The sequence below is a fragment of the Lissotriton vulgaris genome, chromosome 8, assembly GCF_964263255.1.
Source record: "Lissotriton vulgaris chromosome 8, aLisVul1.2, whole genome shotgun sequence".
Classification (NCBI taxonomy): domain Eukaryota; kingdom Metazoa; phylum Chordata; class Amphibia; order Caudata; family Salamandridae; genus Lissotriton; species Lissotriton vulgaris.
The window spans coordinates 360847622-360875134 of NC_141696.1; the positions used below are offsets into that span (position 1 = coordinate 360847622).

At 49.4% G+C, this 27513-nt stretch overlaps 1 protein-coding gene across 3 annotated transcripts in view; it reads left to right on the forward strand.

The window, feature by feature from the left end:
- Positions 1–14135: 14135 nt before the first annotated feature.
- Positions 14136–27513, forward strand: part of MED14 (mediator complex subunit 14) — a 1095522-nt gene continuing 1082144 nt past the window's right edge. For all 3 annotated transcript variants that reach the window (XM_086934128.1, XM_086934129.1, XM_086934130.1), the window contains exon 1: positions 14136–14627. In XM_086934128.1, coding sequence (XP_086790254.1) covers positions 14446–14627 — 182 coding nt within the window. In that variant the 5' untranslated portion in view covers positions 14136–14445. The remainder of the gene's footprint in view (positions 14628–27513) is intronic.

Consider the following 27513-nt stretch of genomic DNA (forward strand, 5'->3'; position numbering starts at 1 on the left):
GAGGCCCTGGGCGGCTGCCCATGCCTAGCGCCGGCCCTGGCTCAGGCCATATATATAACACACGAAACACAGGGGGTCTACCAGCTAAATTCTAAAGCTGCACTGTCATTACCGAGTCCACAGGATCTCGGAGTGTATATATCACATAGAGACAGTGTATTTCAGAAAAAAGCGAGAGGCGTGAACACTAAATGCATAGAAGAGACCGGCACATCATGGGTTATTCGTACATGGCTGACTAATCCAGAGCAATTAGTAAAAGGTTCCCATCAAATTGACTCAATGATCATTCCTATCATTTGGCCAAACCCAGGTGCATATTAGGCTGGTCCCCTGATCATTGGGACATCAAGCACCGCACCTTATTGCTGTTTTAGGATTTGGTCCAAAATAAACAAACCGTCCATGATGACTGATCTTTTGATGGTAAAGTAAACAATAGTGCAACAGAAAAACTTTGTGACTTAAAATAGGATGGAATGTCCTCCTTCTAACAACTTTATTCTGCGGACAAGACACGCCTCCTAATTAAAAAACAGAACAGTGCAAGAGAGACAGTAACAAATATCTGTCTAGAAATGGGCCAACATGTTTCTGCCTGACGGGTATTTAATCCCTTGGCATTTATCAGGGCCTCTGCTCTTATAATAGTTGCACTCCTAATAGTGGAACAAAGAAATCACCACCATCACCAGAGAAATAAAGTATGGTAAAACTAGTTGAATACGGTACAACCTGTAACAACTGTGGACATTAACCCTCCATATCACTTAGGCTGCTGTGAATTCCTTAATGGTAGGGGAATAGACCTCACCTCACCTGGACCATGCTCAGGTTGTATGAGGCCCCGCACTTTCCGTCTGTACCTCAAGCTACCTTCTGAGGCTTGGGGGAGGCCATAGCTGACAAACCGAAGTGGCGATTCTGCAATACAAACCTGCACCTTGGTATTTATCATGCACCGCATGGAGACGCTTTCCACAGGGGCTCAAAGCAAAGACAACACTCTTCCAACCACACACCCACAAGATGTAACCTGCTACTCGCATGGACAAGTGCTTCAGCATCGCACAAAGGGGTAGTAAGTGCTCTACAAATACAATATAATACGCCCTGCATTGTGTGTCTCTCTTGGAACACAATGACTATGTGAGGACTGTCTGCCTGCCCTCTGCATTAACATATCTCAACTATTGATGACAAGCATCCGAATTGGTAGGACTGATATGTCCCGTCAAAGGAGAATCCCAAACAGGCTATGGCTGAAGGATGCACTGGTTGACAGTATAGATTGGGGTCACAAAGCAGAAGATGGAAACACTTATGGCGCAGATTAGGTAGAACACTGGTTATGGGAGCACATCCAGGAAGGGAGGAACAGAGATAGAAGAAGAGCCACAGTCCCCTGAGTATTCTCACCTGCGGCAGCAGTTGGTGAGTTACCTTCAGTCCGCGATGCTCTATCACATGTTTGTGTTACTACAGTTTTATTTTATTCCGTATGGGGATGGCTCTGTGAACCTGAATCTGGGGCTTGCAGCTACTTCACTTCTTTCCATGGAGGTTGACAGTGTCTTCCACCTCAGCAAAGTATCCTGCCTTTCTTCTCTTAGGATCTCTGGCTGGGTTCAGGCTGCTGGGAGACTGGTAACACTCTTGTTCTGAATGTTAGCAGTAAAATTCTCTCTGCTAATTTAGAGATCTTTTGGTTCACATTTCTTACTTTGTATTTGCTCATATTTTCTCTAACCTACTCCAGACTTTGCCTCTGATAGATGGAACACAGCAAAGCATTGGCACGTCCTTGTGGCTGAGATCTTTTGGAGGAGGTCTCCCTTTTCTCTTTCCCTTATCCCTTTTTCCTCCCCAAGGGTCAGTGACAGACCTCACCTCAACCGCTGTTTTTGTTAAAACAGATTTTATTGTGTGAACTCACATATTATGCATATCTCTGTCACCCAGAGACAAATGCCACCATCAATGTATCAGCTATATCTTTAGTCACATTCATAACAATGAATACCCATTAACACACCCCCCCTGAAGAAATATTGCCACAGGATGTAATCAATATGCAACCCCCCCTCCCTCTCCCCCCTCCCGCACCCTCCCTGCATGCCAGCTCGCCCACCTGATGCATAAAATATCAAAACATTATCATGCCATGTACGATCCATATCAACTGCCACTGTTCATAGTCTGTGTCCTCATATCGTCAGGAGGATGACCTCCTCGGGTGGCGGGTCTAGGTCCAGACCCCGGTAGTCCGCCCACCGTTTCCAAATTTTGAAATGCTTCCGGGACAGCCCCTTGCTAGAAATACAGGTTGTTCCATGCCCATGCAGTAATCCATTCCGTTCTTCCAAGCTGTGAGTGACGGGGCCTGGGGGGCTTTCCATGCTTTCGCAAAATCCTGTTTCACCAGTATCAATCCTAACATTATTAAGTGGCGTTTATACCTGTTTCCCCCGACCCCAGCCATGACATGCAGCAGTGCAAGTTTGGGGTCCCTCTGTATCCTCCAGGCTAAGACTCGCTGTTGATAGTTACCATCATAGGAGACCGAGTAAATTTGATGGCAATGATGCAGTCTCATCCATACTGAATCTCGATCCTAACACCAGGCCCATGATGGACCAGGCCCCTTGACGCTCATGTACCATTTCTCTTAAAACGACTGTTGACACGTATGGCCCATGTGCCCAAAACAACATGCACCACCTTTCTTCAAGCATAGTACTCTGTCTGGGGCCAATGTTCCTCTCGAAGCAGCTGCTGCTTTGCCTTGTTAAAACAAGTGAATAAAAATTCAATGGACGGGTTTGTGCACTCGCTCCTGCTGCTGCCTGTCCACCCCAAAGATCGAACTTTGGCCTAGCAATACAATCTGGTTCGGATGGTTTCAAGGACAACGGAAATACTTGCTATATGGATTGCCTGCTGCCTTGAGCACACGGGCCTCAGTGAATTGGGCTGACCTAAATATAGGATATTCCCAAAATGATATTCGACCCACTCAAAGGACCAACCTCTGACCTGCATGTTGGACACATTTGTTTTCAGCATGTAGATATATCTTCATAGCTAAGATTTAAATGTAAGATGAATTTAAATAAGTATGATATTTAAATATGCCTCATTCCCCCTGATCTACCGTATTCTATGATTTAAGTGATTCGAAAAAACAAATGAAGAAGTGAATGAAAGTCAATCTGTGGCCATTTTCAATTTCACATAGGAAAGGTTTGTGCTGCACGTTTGCCAGACTACCACAGGCACGTATAGAGGAATAAAGTGCATTGAAGCTAGCATATACCAGGTCAGGTAATGACCTCAATCTGAGCTCACGGTCCCTCAAATGCAGAGATCTGGGCGAGTCCTTGGCCCAAAGCCAATTCTTTTTTCGTCCATTCTAGGCTTCCCAGGAGTACTTACTACCTCGGTTTCATACCCTGGCCTTTAGAAGACACAGGATTTTCGGGGAAGGCACTTCATCCTAGATCTGCCATTCCACATAGGTCTACAGCCAGATGAATCCTCACCTGGTTTATCCACCATCCGTGTAGTCTCCTCACCTTGTGCAGCTCTTCAGGTTGAGCACATGCTCCATCTTAGTCATGTGTAGCCTCCGCATCACAGGCTTGAATCCCGGCGCAGCCACTCATCCTTTTCTCCTCCCAACAACAAAATGAGGAGCACCGAATCTAATGACGCTCCAAGTACAGACTGGATACAAGTAACGACTGCTCCTGAGAAAAATGTGGTTTAGGTGCTCCTAAAAAAAAGCTGTGTCCAAAATGCCCAGGGCAGGCAGGAACTCACTTGAGAGGTCAGTCACAGAACCCAAGCTCACATAACACGACTCTTGGCGCAGTATGCTACAACCATTCACTCCTATAAAAAGGTGCCCCCGGCCCTCACAAAGAAGGAAAACAGGCTCTTGGAAAGTTGCAGCCTGCTCTTCTGATAGTATTCTCTGGAGTTGGGCTGATCAGCAGCACTGTTGTTCTGACATCCATCCCCTCCTTAAAGTCTTGCTGTTCAGATAAAGGTTAAAATGTCTCCTGGTTTCTCCTTGCCTGGGTCTCCTCTGCTTCTTCGTCACTGCCCTTGGATGCAAAAAAGAGACCGCTCCATGGCCTTGTTCACCATTCATCTGGTGAGCAGCGCCGTGGATGTGTATTCCATACAAGTGCACATACAGCAGGGGGAAAGGGATGGCAGTGCAGGTGACGCATTTCCTTTGTAAAATAATTCCTGCTGGCGTCATAGCCCAGGGTGTGCTGTCTGTGCATTTGTATAGAATACACATATATACAAGTGCCCAGGCAGCAACCCCTGGGCTATGATGTCTGGAATTCCTTGACAAAGAAAAAGCGTCACCTGCACCGGCCATCCCTTTCCCCCTGCAGTGCACATCTTCCCACTCCCACCCTAAGCTGAACAACACACCAAAAGTGCTTAGGTGAAATCCCGAGGTGGGGGGCAGGAAGGGTCGCTGAAACCTTTCAGAGGCAGGCTGGCTGGGGCTGGTTCTGGGCCTCTCAGAAAGGGTCATTAAAGTCACATTCTGGGATGCTAAAGCATCCGATGCTCACGCAGCCTAAATAGAAATGTAACTGAGGAAGAAAAGTTTGTGTGCTTTAATTATTTTAATGGGTGTCAGGAAAGTGTCATGCGGTCATCTTAGCCCGGGCTGTAGAAGACGAGGGGGGGGAGGGGGGGCTGAAGCCCCTTTAGCTCAATGGGCGTTGCGCGCCTGCAATGCAATAAGTCCTGTATTTGGGAGTGTTTAAGCTATTGGCATTGTAAATGACAATGCTTTTCATTTATCCGTTTTAAAAACAACCCATAAATAAAAGGTATTGACATTTACAATACCAATCAATATAACTCAAACTCTCGTAAATGCGAGACCTATTGCATTGCAAATCATACATGCCAACATTTCAGGAGAGCAAAGTGGGAGATTAAAAAAAATTAATCGGGAGAATGGGGCTTTGAATCGGGTTACTGGCATGTATGGGCTTTGGAAGTGGCTGCTGCAGGATCGGACATTTGAAACGTAAATGCACGTTTTTTTCCTACCTTTCGGAAGCATGGAGCATAATGGCAGGCAGAGAGAGGGCGATGTAAGTGTTGGGCACTGGACTGGCAGATTTTTAGTAGTGCATGCACACCCCACCCCCCTGTAGCAGCCCGGGCTGAGACAGCCCCCCCCCCTCCCCCTCCAAGTACTTCACAGGTTTTTAGGTTTTGCCTAGCCAACGAAGTACGCATGTGCTAGGAAAAAGCTAATGAGTATAGTATGGGGGCTGGGAATACGCCCCCGTCTTTCATTGGCTAGCTCCATAAATGGAGGCTAGCCATTGGAAGACGGCTCTGTCCTTCAATCCCAGACCAGATTCGGGGGCGTTCCCGAGAATTTTTGGCTTTTGGCTACGTCAGCCGAAAGCCTGTTCTCGGGAACGCCCCCGAATCTGGGCCGGCATTACCGGCACCCGGAAGAAGTCCAGGTGAGTGCTTAGGAGTTGCCAAGATCGTTCTCCTTAGCCCCCGCTTTTGTGGCCTAAAAACTCATGGCTGTGAGCGCCCCTGCCGTGAGGTAACCCTGCTGTGTTCCACCGCCGTGGCCCGGGGCCTGAGACTGCCCTAGAAATCGCCGCCCGCATCTCCAGAGCCACGGAGACCAAACCGAAGGGGCAGCTAGCTGATTGGTGGCTGGCACGCAGGAGCCGTGCTCTGATAGGCTGCTGGCACGAGGGAGCCGCACTCCGATTGGTCAAGGAGCTCTGACGTCATCGGGGGGCTCGCCTCAGGGCCGCGCTGGGATTGGCCCATCGTTTGCAGAGGCCATGTGAAGCCGTCCGTGAGAGCATGAGGGGGCTGTGGTGTGATAAACAGTCCCTGCTGTCTAAGAGAAGGGGCAGGGGTGGGGCTTAGGCTGCATTTCGACCCGTGACCCAATGTGGGGGTAACTGGCTGGCATCAGTGACCGTAGTTTGTGTTTCCTCCCGACCCCTCCTGTTGTCTGTATTCCCTTCGTGCCTGCCCCCCTCCTGCCGTAGCTTGTGTGTCCTTCTTCCCTCTCGTTTTTGTGTCCTTCTGCCCTCTGTCTGCCTCGTCTTTTCTGTCAATGGGCTGTACCCCCTCTCTGACTGCCAGGTTTATGTGGCCGCCTTCAAATCTCAAGGAAAACTGGGGGTTTGATCACTGTTCAGCGAGGTCCCAGCGCGACTCAAGCCCCTCGTGAAGCGCTGCCCCCCCCTCGGCCCCCCGTGTTTCCTTCCCACAGCCCCTCGTGAAGCGCTGCCCCCCGTGTTTCTCCTTTCAAGCCCCTTGTGAAGCTCTGCCCCCCTCGGCCCCCCGTGTTTCCTTGCCACAGCCCCTCGTGAAGCGATTCCCCATCGGCCTCCGTGTTTCTTTCCCACAGTCCCCCGTGTCGCTCTGCCCCCCCCCCCACACCCCCGTGTTTCTCTCTCACAGACTCTCTTGGTGAAGTATTCCTCACCCCTCCCTGTCCCTGCCGTGTTTCCTTCCCACAGCCCCTCGTGTGGCGCCACCCCCCTCTAGGCGCTGCGCCGCCTTTGAAGTCGGGCCTGTAGCGCCTGACGCCGCCTTTGTTGCCAGTCGGAGGCCTCGGCAGCGCCAGGCTCGAGAGCTGTAAAATCCTCCTATTTGATGTTTCTCTTAATCTTTTTACAATTCCGCACTCGATTCAATTAATTTCGACGCGTCTGGTCGTTGGCTTCACCTTGAGGATACATTCAGATAATACCGGCAAAGATTAAAAAACACGGAAAACGAGCGGCGCAAATCCTTCGGTTCCTTCAAACGCAGCAACGTGGGCTCAAAAGCAGCCATACAAATGAGCCCAGCACGCAGGGAGGGGCCCTGCACGAGCCCAGGGGCCCTTCCTGGCACTTCTGGTGGCTTTCATCTAAACTGGTACACAGTGTACAAAGAACAGAATATAATGATGGACCCTTCCTAGAGTCAGCACCTGACTAACTTTCTCCCCGTGATGTTCGTTGACCCTTGAATTAATTAAGGGGATTGTGTGCACACTGAATGGCACCCATCATCACTATGCCTAATCCCTAGGGAATTTTAGTACAGATAAAACAACCGCAAAGGTGCACCACAAAAAAAGCAAAACAATAAGTGCAAATGGTGTTTAAGCACAATGAAGAAATATTTCTCAGAGAGATGTTGATGGTCTTCTTTTAATCTTTATTTTCAGTTAGTAGTAAAACATATACAGCCGACGCGTTTCGTCCCAAGCTGGGACTTCTTCAGGGCTGTCGGTAAAAGACATATACATACAATCAATTTCTATATACAAAGATCAACATCCAAACTAACAACATATACAACAATTAACATATTAAAAACATTACAACGATAGACATGGAGCTTATGTATTCATTGATCTTAAGGCGTCAGCCCACAGGCATTCTGTCAGCAGGGGAATACATATAAGCCTAGGGATATATACAAGTGTATGAACATTATTTACAGTTAAAATAAGTAATATTTACAGTTACAGGGGATCAATTCATAGACTGTTTGAATTTCCAACATGCGATTTCATCAAGCGGGAGATGGATATGTACACACAGCATGCGGTGTGCTAGGCCTATGTGTGTACATGTGGCACAGAAGAGGACCAGAATAAGAGAAAAAGAGAGAAGAATGGATGAGGAGAACACAGCAAAAGAAAAACCCCGTGTAGGGGTTGGGCTAATTCCATGTTAGAGGCCTAGTATTGTTGATTGTCACTGAAGCAGACTCGGTCATATATTAAAAGAAGGAGACCAAGGAAATATAGGATCCAACTACGTCTAGCATTAAATATCAACATTGCACAGAGGCCAATACTCATTTACCTTTGAATTTATGATACGTCGCTTATGGAGAGAATATGGGAGGAACCGGGGTCCAAGGGTCGCCTTCCCGGATACTGTGATCCTGTTGTTTATTAGTTCATTCCAATGTTGATTTAACAAAGATGGACCTTTGCGGGGACATAAGAATGGAAAAATAACCATCTTGAAATATGTCATTGTGTTGTTAAGCAACAAAGTTGGCGGTGCTTGATATGACTTTGCAGCAGGTAAAGGGGGGGCATGAGAGTCCCTGTCATTAAATCTAGCGTTCCTTTAATACTATCTACTTACTGTAAGCATGCTAATGAGCGATGAAGGCAGTGCTTATCAGGGTTCCTGGGTGGTAAAAACGGTCTTGTCACATTAATATTGTGTTTGTCTTAAGCCGTCTACTGAAAGACATTAAAAAGGAAAGCAGGGTCATACCCTATGCGAAGGCATATTTAGTTAGAGAACGAAGGAATTACAAACATATCTTGGCAAAAGGAGAGTGAAAACAGGAAATGAATGATACAACATATTGTTTACCTGAGTAAATTATGAAACTAGTGGTGGACTGAAGGTCCTATTTGTCCAAGGGAGGAGGGAGTAGGCACTGTGTTCCAGCAGGCCTGTCAAGTAAAAAATGGGTAGATTGCTGTCTTATAATTAGGTACAGCTCATGGAACATAAAAAAACGTTTCTGCATAAATTTGCATAGTTGTATGTGACCATTGTAAACATAGTCAAAGATATTCAGCCCCGGGTTGTAGGTCCAAATGCATGAACTATATTAAGAAAATATCCGTCCGTGACAGAGAGAAAGTTTCCAAAGTCTAAGGAAACATTTTGTAAAAATACAAATCCCCTTAACTAGAATACATTGTTGGGCAGTAATAACCTTAGTCTTAGGCAAAGACTAAACCTACTGGAAGAATAATCCAGGAAGGGACCTTTTACTGGGGGCCAATACTGCATATGATACTAACAGAGGGGATGAACAGGTTGCAAGTTGGAATTCAAACTCACCGTTCCTGGTAAAACGGCCGGCGCCCATCCACAGCCCTCGTCCCGACGAAACACCCACAGCGACGTCGTGTTCGAAATATTTCTTCATTGTGCTTAAACACCATTTGCACTTATTGTTTTGCTTTTTTTTGTGGTACACAGTGTACCTACTTTTCATGTCTGTGGTAGTGTGAAGTCAACTCAGTCTACAAAGAAACACGAATATTATAGAAGTGGACAAACTCTGCCAAGGGCCTGGCGCATGCACCTCCCTGGAGAGACCTCTAGTCTGTGCCCAGACATGGCCCCCTCTCTGTGCCAAGGGCCTGGCGCAGCACCTCACGTGCGAGACCTCTAGTCTGTGCCCAGACATGGCCGCCTCCCTGTGCCAAGGGCCTGGCGCAGCACCTCCCTGGTAAGACCACTAGTCTGTGCCCAGACATGGCCGCCTCCCTGTGCCAAGGGCCTGGCGCAGCACCTCCCTGGTGAGACCACTAGTCTGTGCCCAGACATGGCCCCCTCCCTGTGCCAAGGGCCTGGCGCAGCACATCCCTGATGAGACCACTAGTCTGTGCCCAGACATGGCCCTCTCCCTGTGCCAAGGGCCTGGCGCAGCACCTCCCCGGAGAGACCACTAGTCTGTGCCCAGACATGGCCGCCTCCCTGTGCCAAGGGCCTGGCGCAGCATCTCCCCGGAGAGACCTCTAGTCTGTGCCCAGACATGGCCCCCTCCCTGTGCCAAGGGCCTGGCGCAGCACCTCCCCGGAGAGACCTCTAGTCTGTGCCCAGACATGGCCCCATCCCTGCTGCCGTAGCTTGTGTGTCCTTCTTCCCTCTCGTTTTTGTGTCCTTCTGCCCTCTGTCTGCCTCGTGTTTTCTGTCAATGGGCTGTACCCCCTCTCTGACTGCCAGGTTTATGTGGCCGCCTTCAAATCTCAAGGAAAACTGGGAGTTTGATCACTGTTCAGCGAGGTCCCAGCGTGACTCGTCTGTTTGGGCGCCTGCCCACCACTTTGTGGGCTAAAAGACCTCTCCCTGCTTTGGGCTGACCCCACAGGGTACACCTGGCCAGCATTTCATTTGATCCCAATGTGCCATGAAGCCTCGTCCCTTCTTCCACAGGAGCTAAGGTTCCCACCGCTCCTGCAGCTTCGTCGCGCCTGCACGCTGCTGTGTGATTGTAAATGTATTCATATAGCGCTTAAGGGCCTTGACGAGGCACTGATGCGCTATTCATCGGCTTGAAGTCATTCAGATCTCCAAGTTCAACCTTTGGGGCGCTGGCAGGTGGGAGCCCTTTACACCCACACTTTAGGGACTGACTGCAGCAGTAGATTCAGTTTAAAACCCTTGTCTTTACTCATCGGTGACCTACAGAGAGGCCCCTCCGCGCCTTTTAGAAACGAATTCTACAGACCACTTTCGCGTGTTTGTGTCCTTGGCACGAGCTGGTTTTAGTCTTTAGAAATTCCTTCCGACTGTTTCAGAAGCCGATGGAGTTAATTCACTTCTTTTCGGCAGCGGAACCAACCCTATAGATTCCCCTTTAATGGCTCAACTGGAATCCCCTTTAGTATCACAAATCTTTTAAAAAGTTATTTTTTTAACACAGTAAGTCAATGTCGAATTAAGGGGTTCAGGCGCCAGGACTCGCTTGTGATTTGTAAATAGCGCTTATGTTTTTGCCGCCTTTTTTGACATTTAGGTCTGTTTGCTTTCAGTTCATTTGGATCTGTTTATCCATGTTCATCTGTGTGCACTGTGAAAAATGAACGACGCTCCCGTATTTGCCTGCTAAATGTGCACTCACTTGTGTCTGCGAACGGTGCTGGTATTGTAAGCATCACAGCTAAAACAAGAAGGCACTCAACTCCCCTGAAAACATTAGCATTGTAGTCAAACACATCAGCACTTCAGAAATAGGTATATCCGTTGTGACCCCTTCCAATCCTTCCAAGCGGGCAGCGCTGGCACCATGTGAGCTTGGGGCTCGGAGCCGCACCATGGTGGACCTGGGCGGCTGCCCCAGGAGACACCTCTGCGAGCCCCTGCCGCCCCGCGCCCTGCTCTACTGGGCCCTGCTGCTGCTCTGCGCCCCGGAGAGCTCTGCGCTGGCAGACTTCTCAGGTAAGACCCTCTCTGCTTCCCAGCCTGTCCTCTCCCAGCCTGCCGTCACCCAGCCTGCCCTCTCCCAGCCTGCCCTCTCCCAGCCTGTCCTCTCCCAGCCTGTCCTCTCCCAGCCTGTCCTCTTGCAGCCTGCCCTCTCCCAGCCTGCCCTCTCCCAGCCTGCCCTCTCCCAGCCTGCCCTCTCCCAGCCTGTCCTCTCACAGCCTGTCCTCTCGCAGCCTGCCCACTCCCAGCCTGCCCACTCCCAGCCTGTCCTCTCGCAGCCTGTCCTCTCGCAGCCTGTCTCCTCGCAGCCTGCCCTCTCCCAGCCGGCCCACTCCCAGCCTGTCCTCTCCCAGCCTGTCCTCTCCCAGCCTGCCCTCTCCCAGCCTGCCCTCTCCCAGCCTGCCCTCTCCTAGCCTGTCCTCTCCTAGCCTGTCCTCTCCCAGCCTGCCCTCTCGCAGCCTGTCCTCTCGCAGCCTGTCCTCTCGCAGCCTGTCCTCTCGCAGCCTGTCCTCTCCCGGTCTGCCCACTCCCAGCCTGCCCTCTCCCAGCCTGTCCCCTCCCTGCCCTTTCCCAGCCTGTCCTCTTCCAGCCTGTCCTCTTCCAGCCTGTCCACTTCCAGCCTGTCCTCTCGCAGCCTGTCCTCTCGCAGCCTGTCCTCTTGCAGCCTGCCCACTCCCAGCCTGCCCTCTCCCAGCCTGTCCTCTCCTAGCCTGTCCTCTCCTAGCCTGTCCTCTCCTAGCCTGTCCTCTCCCAGCCTGCCCTCTCGCAGCCTGTCTTCTCGCAGCCTGTCCTCTCGCAGCCTGTCCTCTCGCAGCCTGTCCTCTCGCGGCCTGCCCACTCCCAGCCTGTCCCCTCCCTGCCCTTTCCCAGCCTGTCCTCTTCGAGCCTGCCCTCTCGCAGCCTGTCTTCTCGCAGCCTGTCCTCTTGCAGCCTGTCCTCTCGCAGCCTGCCCTCTCCCAGCCTGTCCTCTCGCAGCCTGTCCTCTCGCAGCCTGTCCTCTCGCAGCCTGTCCTCTCGCAGCCTGCCCACTCCCAGCCTGCCTTCTCCCAGCCTGTCCTCTCGCAGCCTGCCCTCTCGCAGCCTGCCCTCTCGCAGCCTGCCCTCTCGCAGCCTGTCCTCTCGCAGCCTGTCCTCTCGCAGCCTGCCCTCTCGCAGCCTGTCCTCTCGCAGCCTGTCCTCTCGCAGCCTGTCCTCTCGCAGCCTGCCCACTCCCAGCCTGCATTCTCCCAGCCTGTCCTCTCGCAGCCTGCCCTCTCGCAGCCTGCCCTCTCGCAGCCTGTCCTCTCGCAGCCTGTCCTCTCCCGGCCTGCCCACTTGCAGCCTGCCCTCTCCCAGCCTGTCTCCTCCCTGCCCTTTCCCAGCCTGTCCTCTTCCAGCCTGTCCACTTCCAGCCTGCCCTCTCCCAGCCTGTCCCCTCCATGACCTTTACCAGCCTGTCCTCTCCCAGCTTGTCCACTTCCAGCCTGCCCTCTCCCAACCTGCCCTCTCCCAGCCTGTCCCCTCCCTGCCCTCTCCCAGCCTGTCCCCTCCCTGCCCTCTCCCAGACTGTCCTCTCCCTGCCTGTTGTCGTGTCCTGGTGGCAGCAGGCAAGAGCGTGCAATGCGTCCCCAAAGTAACAGCCCTAAAGCAAGCAAGAAGTACGCCCCCCTCCCACCAATCCCTGTTAGGTAGTGGAAACTGTCCAAACTGGGGTGCAGACAGCCCCTCTCACCTTTCGGCCTGGTACCACTGCACCAGCCGCACTATTCCTGCTTGTGACCCTTTTGCCTGCTTGTGCTTGTTTTCGTGACCCTGTTGCCTGCTTGTGCCTCTGTGTGCCCCTGTTGCCTGCTTGTGCCTCCGTGTGCCCCTGTTGCCTGCTTGTGCCTCCGTTTTCGTGCTCCTGTCGCCTGCTTGTGCCTCCATTTTCGTGCCCCTGTCGCCTGCTTGTGCCTCAGTTTTCGTGCCCCTGTCGCCTGCTTGTGCCTCAGTTTTCGTGCCCCTGTCGCCTGCTTGTGCCTCCGTGTGCCCCTGTTGCCTGCTTGTGCCTCCGTGTGCCCCTGTTGCCTGCTTGTGCCTCCGTTTTCGTGCCCCTGTTGCCTGCTTGTGCTTCCGTGTGCCCCTGTTGCCTGCTTGTGTCTCCGTGTGCCCCTGTTGCCTGCTTGTGCCTCCGTGTGCCCCTGTTGCCTGCTTGTGCTGTGTGGGTGTCTGTGGAAGGCTCTGTGTGGGTGTGTGGAGGGCTCTGTGTGGCTGTGTGTGTGGGGAGCTTTGTGTGGCTGTGTGTGTGGGGGGTTTTGTGTTTTGTGTGGCTGTGTGTGGGGGGGGGCTCTGTGTGGCTGTGTGTGTGGGGGGCTCTGTGTGGGTGTGTGTGTGGGGGGGGTCTGTGTGTGTTTGTGTGTGTCATTTGCGAGAGATAAAGCTAGTGGCATTGCAAATGACAATGCCATTTATTTATGTTAAAAAAAACATAAATAAAAATAATGTCAAGAGCAATGCCAATAGCTCTAACTTTAACAAAGGCAAAACCATTGCATTGTAAATGCTTGTTGAAAGACGATTCCCAAGTTAATGACGCTTAGTTTGTTTTTCACCCCTTGGAGAGCCCCTGCCTCGCCACTCTTTCTTGGAAGAATTAGCACTTTACACAATACCAAGCCCTGTCAGCTGAAACCCCAGACGAATCGGGTTTTTGCTTGTACGAATCGGGAGGCGGGAGACTAGCCTTCAAATCGGTAGTCTCACGCCTGAATCGGGAGGGTTGACATGTCTGTCAAATGCTTGTTTTGTGTTTGCAGGGAGTTTCCGAATGATTGTCGTTATTGAAGGTCTTGAATGAAATTGCACTCCCTCACATTTAATGTTTTCGGTATAAAACATTCTACATATAATATTCAAAAATCAAGTAATAAAACGACTGATGCCGCTCACGCACCAGAAGAATTTTCACATGTTTAAGTAACCAGCTCAATTACATTCACAGACAGTACAACTTAACAACTGGAATATAAAGGCGCCGTCTAGTGTTTACTATTAATGAGACATTTAATGCTGGTTACGCCATTCGAATATTACATTTCAACAAAGTAATAAATGAGCCAGGTCCCTTTTCTATGTTTGATATTACCCGGAAACATTGGAGTACAGTGCCCGCTTCCCGTTGGTTCCTCCATTCACTTCCGGTTCGAAGCTGCAAACATGGAGTACAGCTTGTGGAGAATGAGACTGGACTCTTGAGTGCGACAGCAGGAGGTGGATTAGTAAGAACGGCCTCTCGCGGGCTGTCGATGGAGCCCGGGCCGGGCGCACAGTGCCGCGCAGCCTCCGCCTTTCTCTAGGGGCGTGCGGGATGCCCGTACCCTGCCCAGGGAGGGGACAGGGCGTAGTATAAAATTGCGCACCAGTTTAAGCGTCCAGGACTAACTGGAGTTACTGTCAGTCCCTTCCCCGGGCAGTGAGCCTCCGGGGCTTCAACGCCACCATGGCCCCTGTGCAACTGGAGACGGGTGGCCAGCTGGTACCTACTGGGGGGCCCGCTTCAGCTCCACCGCCACCTCCCCCCGGTTCAGCCGTGGCTGCTGGGAGCACCGGCTACAGGATGAGCACCCTAATAGATTTTCTCCTGCAAAGAACTTACCAAGAGATCACCGTGCTTTCTGATCTGTAAGTATTGGAGAACCCATGTTCTATATCCTTAGATGTCACTGCACCATTTCTTTGCTACACATTTCCTCATTCTATACGATACTCTTCCTATGCCACAGTATTTGATAGCCTAAGCCTCTCTTCACCATTCTTCAGTTATTGTTCTCTCCATCTCTTAGGTCACAACTCACCATCTGCACATTATCCCCTTTTACTGTCCATAATGCCAGCCCACGGCTTTTCACTTTATTTTAATCCCACTTACTTCGTTAGACCAGAATAAACTAGCGTATTGTAACAGCCCCCTCTCTGACAACTGAAAACTCATATTCCTCATTTTGGCAAACGATCGAATCTTTACTAAGCAGCCGTGGCTTCTCTCATCGTATTGGCTAAATCACTTTCAGAAGCGCATTTACATATTTCTCACCCTCGTATTCACACTTGAAGTAGTCCAAGTCTTTCCCACCCACGTACTTTTGAAGGAACACCCACACAACACCCCCAATTCCCCCTATTGCATCCAACCCGACATACTATTGTCAGATTTCCATCATTGCTTTTCAGTGTGGCCGTGGTTTATCGCCCACCATTCTCTACTCGCTGCTTTGCCCCCGTAGCCACCGCTGCTTAATTGCCACTATATATATATAGTCCATGTCATAGCATCTAGCCTCAGGGTTTTTAAGTTCTTCATACCCCATCCACTTGGAAAGTGACCCTTTCTGCCAGAAATCAGCCTTTTATAATATAACGAAGGGTCTCATGAGTTACTTTATTTGTTAAGGATTTCTGCTGTTCTCAATACGTTGTAGCTCTATTGTCAGTTATGTTATGTTATGTTAATTTCGATTTATATAGCGCCAAATCACCGACAGGTCTCTTAGCGCTTGCTTTGGGAACCCGTCCTGGCTTTCCCTGCGAGATAACCCGTACTGGGCATCCCCAAGGTGAAGACCAGGCATCCCATCGCATGGGGCCGTAGTGGAGATTAAGCAAGCTATTGCCCAGAGTTGCAGAGTGTGAACCCATGATTCGAGTAGGCGCCGAGGCGAGAATTATCGAGTCCGTGGGCATTTTGAGCTCAAGACCCTGCCATGTAGGGAATTGAACCCTGGTCCCGGGTCTGACATCTGCATCAGGGTCTGCCTCCTCTAACCAGTGAGCCACACTTCTCCACAGTCAGTGCTGTTCTCAATACGTTGTAGCTCTACTGTCAGTGTTGGTTAACGAACTATTTTGGAACCATTATCATGGCCTGTTTCAATTTCTGCAATGACATTCAGTTTGTCTGTGTTTTACTCCACTCACATCGACTTAGCATAAATAATATTAATTGCGGATTTGCTTATTTGCTAATGAATTTACCACCTAACATGGTCTACTTATCCACCTAACTCAACTCTACAGTGCATCTGCCCTCTATTTAAACCACCCCGCTTTATTACCCTGCTTTTGTATGCCCTTTCACATATCAACCGTGTATTTGAGATTTGTTCTCTGTGCCAATTTCCTGCCCCAGTTTCCACAACCCATCACAATACTGTTATCCCTCCTACCTATTCCATGTGTTCCTACCTCAAATCTTGCAGTAACACTGTATATCCAGTGCTTCCCTTCCATCAGTTATACCTATTTTATTTAATTTTTGTGTTTTATAGAGCGCAAACTTGACCCGTGAGGGTATCAGAACGCTTTACACGGTATACCGTGGTGGACAAACAAAACGTTTAAAAAGTGGAGATATACAAAATCAAACAATCAGAAGGATGGCAATTGGCTGGGGAGCTGAGAACATAGGGAAAAAGGGGATGCAGGAGTATGGTTACAATCAAAGTTGGAGACAGAATATATATTCTCGGCGGGGAGAATAGGTGACCTGGGGAAGAAGTGATAGTCTTAGATTCATCAGGCACAGTGTAGTGGTTGTAGTGAGGCATTAGCTGAGGAATTTACTCATGAGGAAGGTTTTGGCCTCTTTCTTGAAACGCGCTAGAATAGGGATTCTTCTAATGTCAGGTGGGAAAGAGTTCCAAATTCTTGGTGCTGCTCACGTGACTGCCCTATTGTAGGTTATTTTTTTCTGAAAGAAGTCAGGTAAGAGGTTTCTATAATTAGAAGCAGTGTACTCCATTCACCTTCCTAATAGTGTTGAATTTATTTTTCATCATTTGCTATCTCTGTAATTGTTTTGTTGGAACTGGCAAATGTCTCACCATATGCTGATTGCATATTCCAAACTGTAACCGGAACTCCTTTTCCAAAAGGAATGGTGGTGTGTTTTCACATGTCTGGCCATTTTGGCCTTATTAAAAAAGTTGCGTGTCTGATAGGTGATCAGAAGTCAATTAAGGTAGCTGAACATTGCATACAGCACCTTTAAACATAGTTTGACGTGCTCGTGTTACTGTAATATGTTTGTTTTCAGAGTTTGTCAAAGCTTTATTGTGCACGATTAACACATAAACTTACCCAGTTTTGATGTACTGTTTGTAGAAGGTGTTGCAGTCATAAAGCTTGGTTGTCCAGGAAGTACTGATTGTGAAGAAAATGGCAGAATCTGGTCAGCTTCGATTGTTCTTTAAAGACACATTGAGTGCACCACAGTTTGGATGCAGAGACAGAGAGCTTATGTCAATAGAAGTTGGTTTATTGGATCATCCTGTTTTCAATATCTGTTGAGCATGCTACTCGTATTGTCGATCTATATACAATTTTATTTCCTGGATTTTAGGTATTGTGGACTGCAACTTATGTAGAGATTGCTGTATTAAATTTGATTCTGGCTTTCAGTTTAAGGAGTAACTGAAGGGATGTGAAATCTTAATCCATGTGGATATTTGTCTGGCAGCGATAAGTGTATTTTCTATACTTTGTTTGGGTGAGGTGTTCTTGCTGAAGGTCTTACTTATGTCTTGTTGAGCACGAGACAGTTGGCTTTCTCCCAGTTAGCGATTTCGGTCGTGCAGGTGATGAACTTGTTTCTTATGTTAGGGGTTTTGTGCAAGAGGGAGAGTATGAGTTGCATGTTATCAGCATTGCATAGGAGAACATGTTCTTTGTGGATGACATTGGCCAGAGGGAACATGTATGTTTTGAAGAGGGTGTGGCTGAGTGCTGAACCATGAGGCACTCCACAGTCGAGTTTGTATGTGTCCGTGAAGTAAGATGCCAGGCTGACAGCTTGCGTTCTGTCCGTTTAGATAGAGCTGGTCCTTGTATGCCAGTTTTGTTCAGTCCTCTGACGAGTAAGGGATGTTATGGTGGTTGGGCCTGAATCTGGACTGCGTGGCACATGGTTGTTGAAGTGGTTGGTGTGCCATTGGTTAATATGTTTCTCTACGGCCATGGCCAGGTATTGTAGGAGAGAGATGGGTCTGTAGTTGGAGAGTGTGTCTGGGTCAGCAGATGGTTTCTTGAGGAGGGGCATGATGGTGGCGTGTTTTCAGGTGTCTGGGAATGTGGCTTAGTTTATGGAGGAGTTGAGGATGGGTGTTAGTGTTTCACCGATAAGTAGGATTTCTTTGGTGAAGGCATGGTGAGGCAAAGGTAGGATGGTCCGAGTGGATTGTCTTCATGGTAGCGGCGGTTTCGACAATGGTGAAGGTGAGATACAAGGTTAGGGTTTGTTCTTCAACCATGATGGGAAGTTGAGTTGTGCCGTTGACAAGGTCCGGTCGAGGGTCCAAGTTGCTTTATATGGAGGTGATTTTACTGCTTGTTGCAAATGTCTTGTTAGTGGGTGATGATGCAGAAGGCAGCAGGAGGTGCGGTGAAATCTTTTATGATGGTTTAGATTTCTTTGCTGCTTTTTGTGCCGACGTGGATGCAGTCTGCAAGGGCTGTGTGCTAAGTGTTCCATATCCGCTGGTGGTAGCGTCTTAGCACGGATCTAAAGATGACTTTTTCTGTGCTGTCCTGACCTGTTCTACATTTGCACTCCAATTGCTTGCAGTATCGTTTTGCCACTGGATTCAAGCAGGCCTGGCTGAAGACGGCTGGAATGCCAGAAACCGGTCCTAGGAAGCTTGTTTCCGGTCCAGGGAAGGCATGGCTTGGCAGTTCGGGCTGGACTGTTCCCATGAGGGACAGGGTCAGACTGATTTGCATATAGCCATGTCTGAACTGGGGTGGCAGAGTGGGCTAAAGTACAGTGATGGATTAAACCCAGATCAGTTGACTGGGGGTGAGTGCTTGTATTGTCAACGCTCTGTCCATCATTTCCTTTGGTTTTTCTTTGTATCGTTTTGTCAGCCTGCATCTTCTGTTCCCGCAGACTTGTGGTTGTGCTCTTGCAGCTGGTTTGAGGGGAGCCAGGGTGGTGGCGCATAAGCGATCCAGATGTTGATGTTCTCGATGACCTTTGGCAAGTAGCTGGTGTGCTTGGGCTGGTGCCCAGAGAAGGCAGAAGCCTAATCCTATTCTCTGTTGCATTTCCAGCTGCAATGGATGGGTCCGGTGATGGTAGGTCTGCAGTGGTATGGGATAATTATGCTGAAAATGACATGGGAGTGATCTGTGCAGGTTGCTGACTTGTGGACTGTAATGTTGCTGATTGAGGAGATAATCTGACCCAATTGTATTCTGGCGGTGTGGGTGGGTTCGGTAATATGCCTTGGTGCGGCTGAGATTTCTGAGGTTTTCTAGAAGGGCTGTAGAGTGTGGGTTGGTCGAACTTGGACCCACATCCAGCACCTACATCGTGAGTCTCAATATCACCAACAGTAAATGGTATATGACTGCACAAGTCAACCCTGACTGCATCCTTTTTCCTCACCTTGAAGATGCTGAGTGAGCTCTTCAGATGGCTCCCAAGCATCACCACAAAAACTGTCACCCACGCCCTAGTCATCAGCAAGTTTGGCTAAAGAAACACCCTCTAAGCTGGGATCATCAAGCAAGTCACTAGAAGACTATGAAGCATTCAGAACTTGGCAGCCAGACTCATCTTCAACCTCCGCGCACAACTCCCATCACACCACACCTCGAGGAGCTCCACAGGCTCCCTGTAGGAAGCTGGCTCTATATATACTATACTAAAGTAAGTTATGGTGTGCACAGAGTCCAGTGGAACCCCAAAGGTAGGCAGAGGTAAAAGTAGATAATTCTATACTCTGTTTGTGGTAGTGTGGGCAAGCAGTATGGCTTTATCAGAGGGTAGTGTTAAGCATTTATTTTACACACTCGGGCAAGGAATGATTGCACATACTCAGACTATACTCAGACCAATTGTTTTGTATTAAAATATTATTTAGTTGTATTTTAGTTTTAGAACCAAGCAGGAATTGGCACAGGTAAGTAAAATGGTACTTTTCAAGGCAGGTTGAACAATAGAAGCAAGCTGAATGAGAATGATGTTGTTACAGGTTTTTAGAAGCTTTAAAAACTGTAGAGAGTACCTTTGGATTATTTTTACTACTCCGTGTGATGTGCCTAGATATCACACTGGGACATTTCCTAGATAAAAGGTAAGTAAAACAGTTTTCAGGGCTCGAAAAATCATTTGTTTTTATTAGACCTGCAGGTCTAGTAACATCAAAAATCTAATCGACTAAACTGTAGTGCACTTGACTTTGATGAGCAAATGTGACAAGTTAAGAAGATTTAAAGGCATTTTTATTGCTCATTAACTTTGTGAGCAATAAATATGCCTTTAAATCTTGCTATCGTGTCACATTTGCTCTGCTTTCAGAGACAGAGGGCAAAAGTCAGTCTTCCTTCCTACTCGCCAGAAAGGGCGAGTAGGACCTGAATATAGCTCGCCCTAATTAAAGGTGGCTCGCAAATGCGAGTAGGCGTGTGGATTTTTCGAGCCCTGAGTTTTGCAATTTAACAGTTATTTATGTTTCCATACAAACAACCTCCACACATTTTTCAGAGGAAAATAGTCAATGCAATCCTATGGAGAAAAAGGAGGATATTGGTTTGCAGGTAAGTAAACTGTCTTTAGGGTTGAGTTTCTAGGGTAAGAACCAGGGTTCCCTCAGGGTCAAGGTTGCACTCACAAATCACCCTCAGCGGCACAAAGGACAGCCGGGTACAGAGTGCTGAGGCCCAATTGGGTATAGGGGGCCTCCGGTTGGTGGCTGCTCACGGGGAGGCCACAAGGTTGAGGGAGAAAAGCTCCTGGACTTAAGCTCAAGGCAAAGGGGGTTCAAGTTAGCACCCAAGGTGCTCCCACAGCGGCACTAGGGCGGCCGGGTGAGAGATGCTGTTTTTGCTTTGGGTGCCCTGTAACTTTCAGGGGGATTCTCTGGTTTGAACAAACTCTGCAAACTCCGACACAAAAATCTTCTGGAGGCGACCACCGGTTATAGAGATAAATTGGGATGCCGGTACACTGTCGGTTGGGCCACCCAAGGCCGTGTAGCGTCAGGTGCAGGGGAGTCTTTTGGTGTCGGATTCTTCTTACCGGCTCTGGTCGCGGACGGGGGAATACTCCAGAAAAGGGCTGCAGGTGTGAGTTGGAGACTTGAGGCTGGTCAGGGATCACCCGGTCAGGATCATCGTGGAGACCTCCTTATGGTGTTGGGCAACTCATACTTGGGCCGTGGGCGTCTGGTGCTGAGTGGTGCAGACTCGCCGATTTGGCCGGGGCCATAGTCTGTTGGTGAGCAAATCCGGTGCTCATGGGAGACAGTCTGGTTGGGAAAGGCAGGGCGGGTCCTCTGGGTTCTGGGGGGCTGCTGGCTGCAGGATTTACCTGGAGCAGGTTGAGGTCGGGACAGGCCGGTAGGGCTGGGGACAAGTCAGTTGGTGTCCTCCTCCTCTTCTTCCTTCAGCACGGCTCTTTGGTCATTCTTCTTGTCGGAGGAGGCAAGGTTTGGGGTTGCCCCTAAATACTAATTTAGGGGTGTTTCAGGTAGGTACAGGTTGGGGCCAATGGGTCTCTTCCTTGGGGTGGGTACACCCCCTATTATGCCACCCTCCAGTGGGAGGGGGGCATAAGTCTCACTGGTTGGCTGGGTCCCCCATCTTCAAGATGGCGGGTACTGGGAGTTGTGCTTCACCTCGCCTCCCCCATCTGAAAGGTGGAGTTGGCAAGGTAGACACACCCTGCCTCCTAACTTGGTTTTCCCACTAATTCTCACACTCTAATTTGGGGACCTCACCGAGGAGGCCAGTTGCTGGGTGCATCAAATGGCTGGGGTCAGCTCACTTAGGCGGTAAGCCATTGTAGCTTTCCCTTTGCGGACCCTGCCCATTCTAGGGAGGAGGTTTGGCACCTCTGCCCACGATGTGCTTTGTTATAGAACCCCGGGTGCCGGAGGCTCTCTACCAAGGGGGCCAGAAATATGTCTAGTGGTGGCAGCTGACTAGCAGCCAGTCAGCCAGCACACTAGAGTCTGGTCTTTTTTCAGGGGGCATCTCTAAGATGCCCTCTGGGTGCATTGTTAATTAAATCCCATACTGGAATCAGTGTGGGTTCAATGTTCTGAGAAGTTTGATACCAACCTTCCCAGATTTCTGTTAAGCCATTATGGTGCTGTGGAGTTCATAATCACAAACTCACAGACCATATACTCTTTATGGCTTTACTGCACTTACAATGTCCAAGAATAGACTTAGAACTTGAATGTGTCAGAATCCTCGCACTCGTGATTGTTTAGAAATTCAAATCTGTTTTGCAAAGTCTGTTGGTGCTCAATGAGATCTCCCTTCTGGGTCGTGGGAGCCCAATATATCAAATCACTGTAGCGCTGTTCCAGTAGGGAACAGCGTCCTCATTCGGCACTCAATATAATAAAGTTCCTTAGAGATTATTCCTTTCAGTATGTTTTTATTCCAGTAATTTCATCCTTAATAAATCATAAATTCATCAATAAGATCATCATTTTTCATGTAACAAACTCAAAACGCCCAATGCATTTCGGGCCAAGTGCCCTTCTTCAGGGGCATATCATTCTGTTGAGGAAAAAACACAACTATGAAGAATTTTGTTTGAAAATGTTCTCAGTACAATTCAATTCGAAGGACTCTTTTTTGAAACCTTATATCCCATCATATGAATGTATAAACACAGTATCTCTATCTCCGTGTGTAAAAGCATAAAAAAGCATTGCAAATGCTTGTTTATGCATAGGCAGTCATGACAATGGATTTAATGTAAAAAACATCACTTTTGTAATTGTAAAAAAACCACAAAAAACAAGCATTTGCAATGCAATAGGTCTCGCATTAGGAAAGTTTGAGCTATTGGTATTGTAAATGACAAATGTTTTATTTGTTTGGTTTTGAAAATAGCTAAATTAATAGCTTTGTCATTTACAATGCCAATAGGTATAACTTTCGCAAATGTGACACCAGTCTGTAGAATTTGGCTTAACAGACAACTGCGTTGGGTCTGACAATTGTAGTCTAGAGGTCTGTGGATGGCGGTGCAGAAATTCTAGCTGGTAAGGTCTGTGGATGGTGGTCCAGTCTTCTTGCTGTGAGTGGGTCTGTAGGTGGTATTGTAGGACATGTTTATGTGTGCGGTCTGTGGAGGATGGTGTAAGATGTCTGGGTGTGTCGGTCTGTGGATGATGGTGCAGAGTTCCTGGATGTGGGGGTTAGGCAGGACTGTGCATAGTGATGGACAGCTGGTTGGGTGCAGTCTGTAGAAGTTGGCTTAACAGCCAATTGCGTTGGGTTTGTCAATGATAGTCTGGAGGTCTGTGGATGGCGGTGCAGAAATCCTGGCTGGGAAGGTTTGTGGATGGTGGTCCAGTCTTCCTGGCTGTTAGGTCTGTGGATGGTATTGTAGGGACTGGTGGTCGAGAGGTGTGTTGGTTGTGATGCAGAAATCCTGGCTGGGGAGGTCTGTGGATGGTATTGTAGGGACTGTTGGTCTAGAGGTCGGTGGATGGTGGTGCAGAAATCCTTGCAGGGGAGGTTAATGGCTGTTGATGCAGGATCCCCGGCTATGGGGTGTTGCAGGATCCCCGGCTATGGGGTGGTGCAGCTGGTCTTACTCCAGCTGTGTGCACTCTCCCCCGTCCCTGCTCTTGAGTCTCTGCTACAGCCTCGGCTCCCGTCTGCTCTCACCGAGGGGTGTTTAACGAGAGCTCTGGAGGCGACTCTGGCTGTGTGTTCTGCGAGAGTCACAGAGCTCTTCAGAGCAGTAATTACAACAGAGCGGGAGGGGTGTGTGTGAAGAGAGGGAGTGAGGGGCGAAGGGGGGGGTCCGGAGACTTAAAGAGGGGAGAGGGAGCCAGAGAAAGAGGGATTGAGCAAGTGTATACACTGAAGTAGAGCACACTGCTCGTCCCTCGCGGCGCTATACTTGTGAGCATGAAACATGGAGGAACTTTAAGGCAACGAAAGATGGGTTGAGATAAAGCGAGAATGCAGAAGGAACAACCGAGACAATAATAGAGAGAGCGGACAAGAGAAAATAACCAGTTGGTCACCCTAACTGTTGAGCAATGCCCTCTCTTTCCCTTCCAACAGCTCTTTATCAGTACACAGGAGGCCACTGAGGGTTGAATGGATCAAGACAGCCATGTCTCTGGGGGGGTCGAAGGGAGCGTTAAATCGAGTTCCCAACCCTCCTTTTAGTGAATCGACGTCAATGTCTAAACAATAACTTCAGGGGATTTACTTCTAGGGACCTTTAGTGAGTAGGGGGGTCAAGGAGGGGCAAGCATGTTCGTAGGTAGATCAATGAGAAGTAGAAGATAAACAGGATACAGGAAGTCGCTTATAAATATATCTAACAGCGAAAACTCCCCGCACCATATACAACATTGCTTACCTGCTCTGAAGCATTTCTGGATAAATCTTTTCCGTTTTGTATGGTTATCCACAGATGGATATTTGTTAATAGAGATGTAATGGGATCAAGTGGAGGGCTACCAGAGGCACACAGCTTTTGTGAGAGGAGAGACAGACAGGGAGCACCCACTTAAAACAATACTAAATATGGCGGCGACCCGGAAGATCTTGGCCGGCCGGCCAATCCGCTCGCGGCCGACCGGAAGTCCCGCCTCCCGAGGTCCATGAGAAGGCATGCCGGCGCATGGAGCGCCCTGCCGGTCCGGGGTAGCCCGGGTCCCCAGGAGGGGGCCAGGGAGAAGGAGTGTGGCGCCTGTTGCGGGGCTCCTCTGACCTGAGGGAGCCCCGATTCAGAAGAGGAGACGCGCCGCGCCGTGAGGAGCGGAGCGCGAGAGGAGCCCCACCGGACGAGCGCAGTCGGTGAGTGGGGCCCAGGGCTGATGTGAAGTCTGTGCGTGCCTGTGTGTATGCCTGTGGGGGGGAGGGGAGGGGGGGAGTGTGTGTGTGCGTGTGTGCGCGAGGGAATGTGTGTGCACATGCGTGACCGTGTGTGATTGAGAGAGAATGCGAGGCAGGGGATAGTGTGCCGTGTGCCTGTATGTGTGCCGTGTGCATGCGCGCGCCTGTGTGTGTGTGTGTGCGTGCGTGCATGCAGAGGGGTGGGGGCTGCCTGTGTCTGTGTGTGAGCAAGGGCTTTGCTCCGCGCAAGCGCAGCTCAGATGCGCGCTCCCGAGGTGAAATCTGACATTGTCAAAGCGCGCGTCTGATAGCTGTCCACATTCCTAAATACGGGCCACAATAGGTCTGAAGCAGACACCTTCAATGCTCGCGCATTGAGGGTAGGTCTGCTCGACCTAAAAACCTAGGTTCATCCCAGTATAGCCACTTGGCACAATACAGCAGCTGTTGTTAGCTATCCAATTTAATGGCACCTATGTTACTGAAAAGTCAGAGGTGACGCCAGGATTTAAGCTCGTGCCCCAGAGGTAAAACACAGATGACGGATGCCTTTATTTGATTCAGTGGCCAGGCCCAGTGCACTCCCTGAATAAAATAAAAATGAAAAAGTTTTCTTCTAAATAAGAAAATGGTATCCAATTTCTGCCACTTTAACCAGAGAGGAATATACGGTTAGTGCTCCAGTTGCTAAATTGTTTTTATATATGATGGGAAAAGGACTGTTCCTTTAAACCGAAACTCTGACCCATGAGACTCCAACACATTACCTGGTTATAGGCTAATGGCGAAATGTGTAGGTAGATTGTTCTTGCACTTTGGATGTAGTAAATTAAAAAAGACCGCTGAAGATATACAGATTTGTGCTATCTATCTCCTTTTCTGCTGGTAAGTGGATGAGAGATACTTTGATGGATGTGGGAATCTGAGGAGTGTTCTATGAAATATTGAGTTTGTATGCAGGAACACACAAGGCGAGACCTGGATGTGGAGCAGAGTACTTTCCAGTAGCAAAGGTTTCAGGAGAATTAAGGAAACTCTGTTCCTGCCTGTTATAATGAAGACAGGTGGATAAGCGGTACGGTAAGGATGAGGGAAAAGGGGCGGGGATACGTGACTACTCACACTCAGGATGGTCTGTGGGCCTAACTGACCCCCAGTCTGATTCCTGTTGGGACCTACTGCGTTTATGGAAACCGTACTCTAACCGTGACAGGCATTGTTTCTGATGGAGCGGGTTTGTGTTACAGACGAAGATTAGGTGTTCCGACGCCTAGATTTGTCCTGCAATTTCAGGACCTGCATAAAGGACATTCTGAACCAGAGGAAGTTTTTTTTATTTGGCACGGGGAGATTAAGTGATTTGCCCAGAATCACAGGATGTTGAGCGTCTGAGCCGAGACTCTAACCCAGTTGCCCAGCTTCGAAGTCGACCGCTCTAGCTGCTAGGCTACATCCTCTCCTCAAGCACTCCACCCGTGTTTTTTTGTTCTTAATGTTATTATTGACACCTTTCTCTCTCCTTTTCGCCTCCTCCGTGCCACAGATACTCCTGGCACCTCCTGTACTCACCCCTCCCCCGTTTGTATTTACAGTGGTTGAATCCTGTTCTGTGAGAGGCAGGTGGTCTGCTGTACACACAGCGTGGTTTGGACACATGTGCGGCATCCACCTGGCCGGGCTGTCACGTGCACGCAGGGCCATGGGGTCTGCCCCCACAGCCCCTCCCTTCTGGAACCTCCATAGTGAGTGAAAAGCCTTGTGATGAGCAGGGGGTCTCCCATCCCTTGTCATGGCACCTGTGGTAGCTTCTGTGGACCATAGGGGCGGGTCTATGGAAAGGGAAACACATGACCGAGCCACCCCTCCCCCACCTCATGAAGTGGTATTTCCTGGGTTACTGTAAGGGCAGGGTGCACCTATCACTCCCGGCATCTCTAGGAATGTAGTTACTGTAAACTCTGCACGCCAGGTACCTCCCACTTAAGCCTGCATGCAGCCTTCATGAACTTTGGCGGACACTGGGTAGGGCGCCTCCTCAGTCCCACCCCTAAAGTAGTGTAGTGACCACTCGCTGTAAACGCTGTCTCTGAAAAACTCCCTCTCACACCTGTGTGTGTTGTGCCATGGAGAGCGTTGGCAGCCAAGCAGTTCCCTGTCACCCCCTGTGTAACCGCTTACTATAAACTCCGGCTGCCATGGTGCAAATTTGTAGTGCACAGCTGCACAGAAGCCAAAATGTCTGTGCCGCATTATTCTAGGGGGAGAGAGCAGGGTAGAGTCGTATCTACTAAGATCTCTCTCCCACCGCTGGTGCACAACCAGGGTGCCTAACAAAAAGCACGTACCTTTGCACCACAGTGCAATAGTGTGAGGCGCGTGAGGGCCACTGCACACAATAAGAGCCTTACCTCCTATGCTGACGACACACAGTTGGCTTTAGCCATAAACAACGATGGAAAGAAGGTGGCGGAACGTTTCCAAGAAGGCATGCTGGCCATCAAGGACTGGATGGCCAGTAACTGCCTTAAACTTAACTCCGAGAAGACGGAGGTTGTTATTTTTGGGAAACTATCTCCGGTTTGGTCAAGTTCCTGGTGGCCACCATCTCTGGGATCATTGCCTATCCCTGTTTCAAGGGTCAGGAATCTGGGAATCGTTTTTGACGATAACCTGAATTTCGTTCCCATGC